Source organism: Apaloderma vittatum, unplaced genomic scaffold (assembly GCF_000703405.1).
Source record: "Apaloderma vittatum isolate BGI_N311 unplaced genomic scaffold, ASM70340v1 scaffold27516, whole genome shotgun sequence".
Classification (NCBI taxonomy): Eukaryota; Metazoa; Chordata; class Aves; order Trogoniformes; family Trogonidae; genus Apaloderma; species Apaloderma vittatum.
The window spans coordinates 1,414-1,663 of record NW_009720509.1 but is presented as its reverse complement, the minus strand read 5'-3'; the positions used below and the strand labels follow the sequence as shown (position 1 = coordinate 1,663).

Here is a 250-nt window from a genome sequence, read left to right as displayed (position 1 = left end):
GGCCGTGACCGAGTACGTGGCCCCCCGGCCCGCCGTGCCGCCGCGCTGCCTGGCCCCCAGGAGAGAAACCCGCGAGGAGGTAATTTTGTGACACGGAGCTGGGCCTGGAGGGGCTTCGTGTCCAAGAAGATCGCGTGGGTGTTTTGCTCAGGGGGTTTAACACACCTGCAGCCTCCAGTGGCAGTGGTGCAGACCCCCAGGACAGCTCTGCCATGGGGTTAGCCCAGCTGGCTGCCTCTGTGAGAGCATT

General features: G+C 65.2%; 1 protein-coding gene across 1 annotated transcript in view; it reads left to right on the top strand.

Moving 5' to 3' along the window:
* Positions 1 to 4: 4 nt before the first annotated feature.
* Positions 5 to 250, top strand: part of MRPL10 (mitochondrial ribosomal protein L10) — a gene marked incomplete at both ends in the record, with an annotated part of 1,392 nt that continues 1,146 nt past the window's right edge. Inside the window, one exon of the mRNA XM_009871039.1 lies at positions 5 to 79. Within this exon, the coding sequence (XP_009869341.1) occupies positions 5 to 79 (75 nt within the window). The remainder of the gene's footprint in view (positions 80 to 250) is intronic.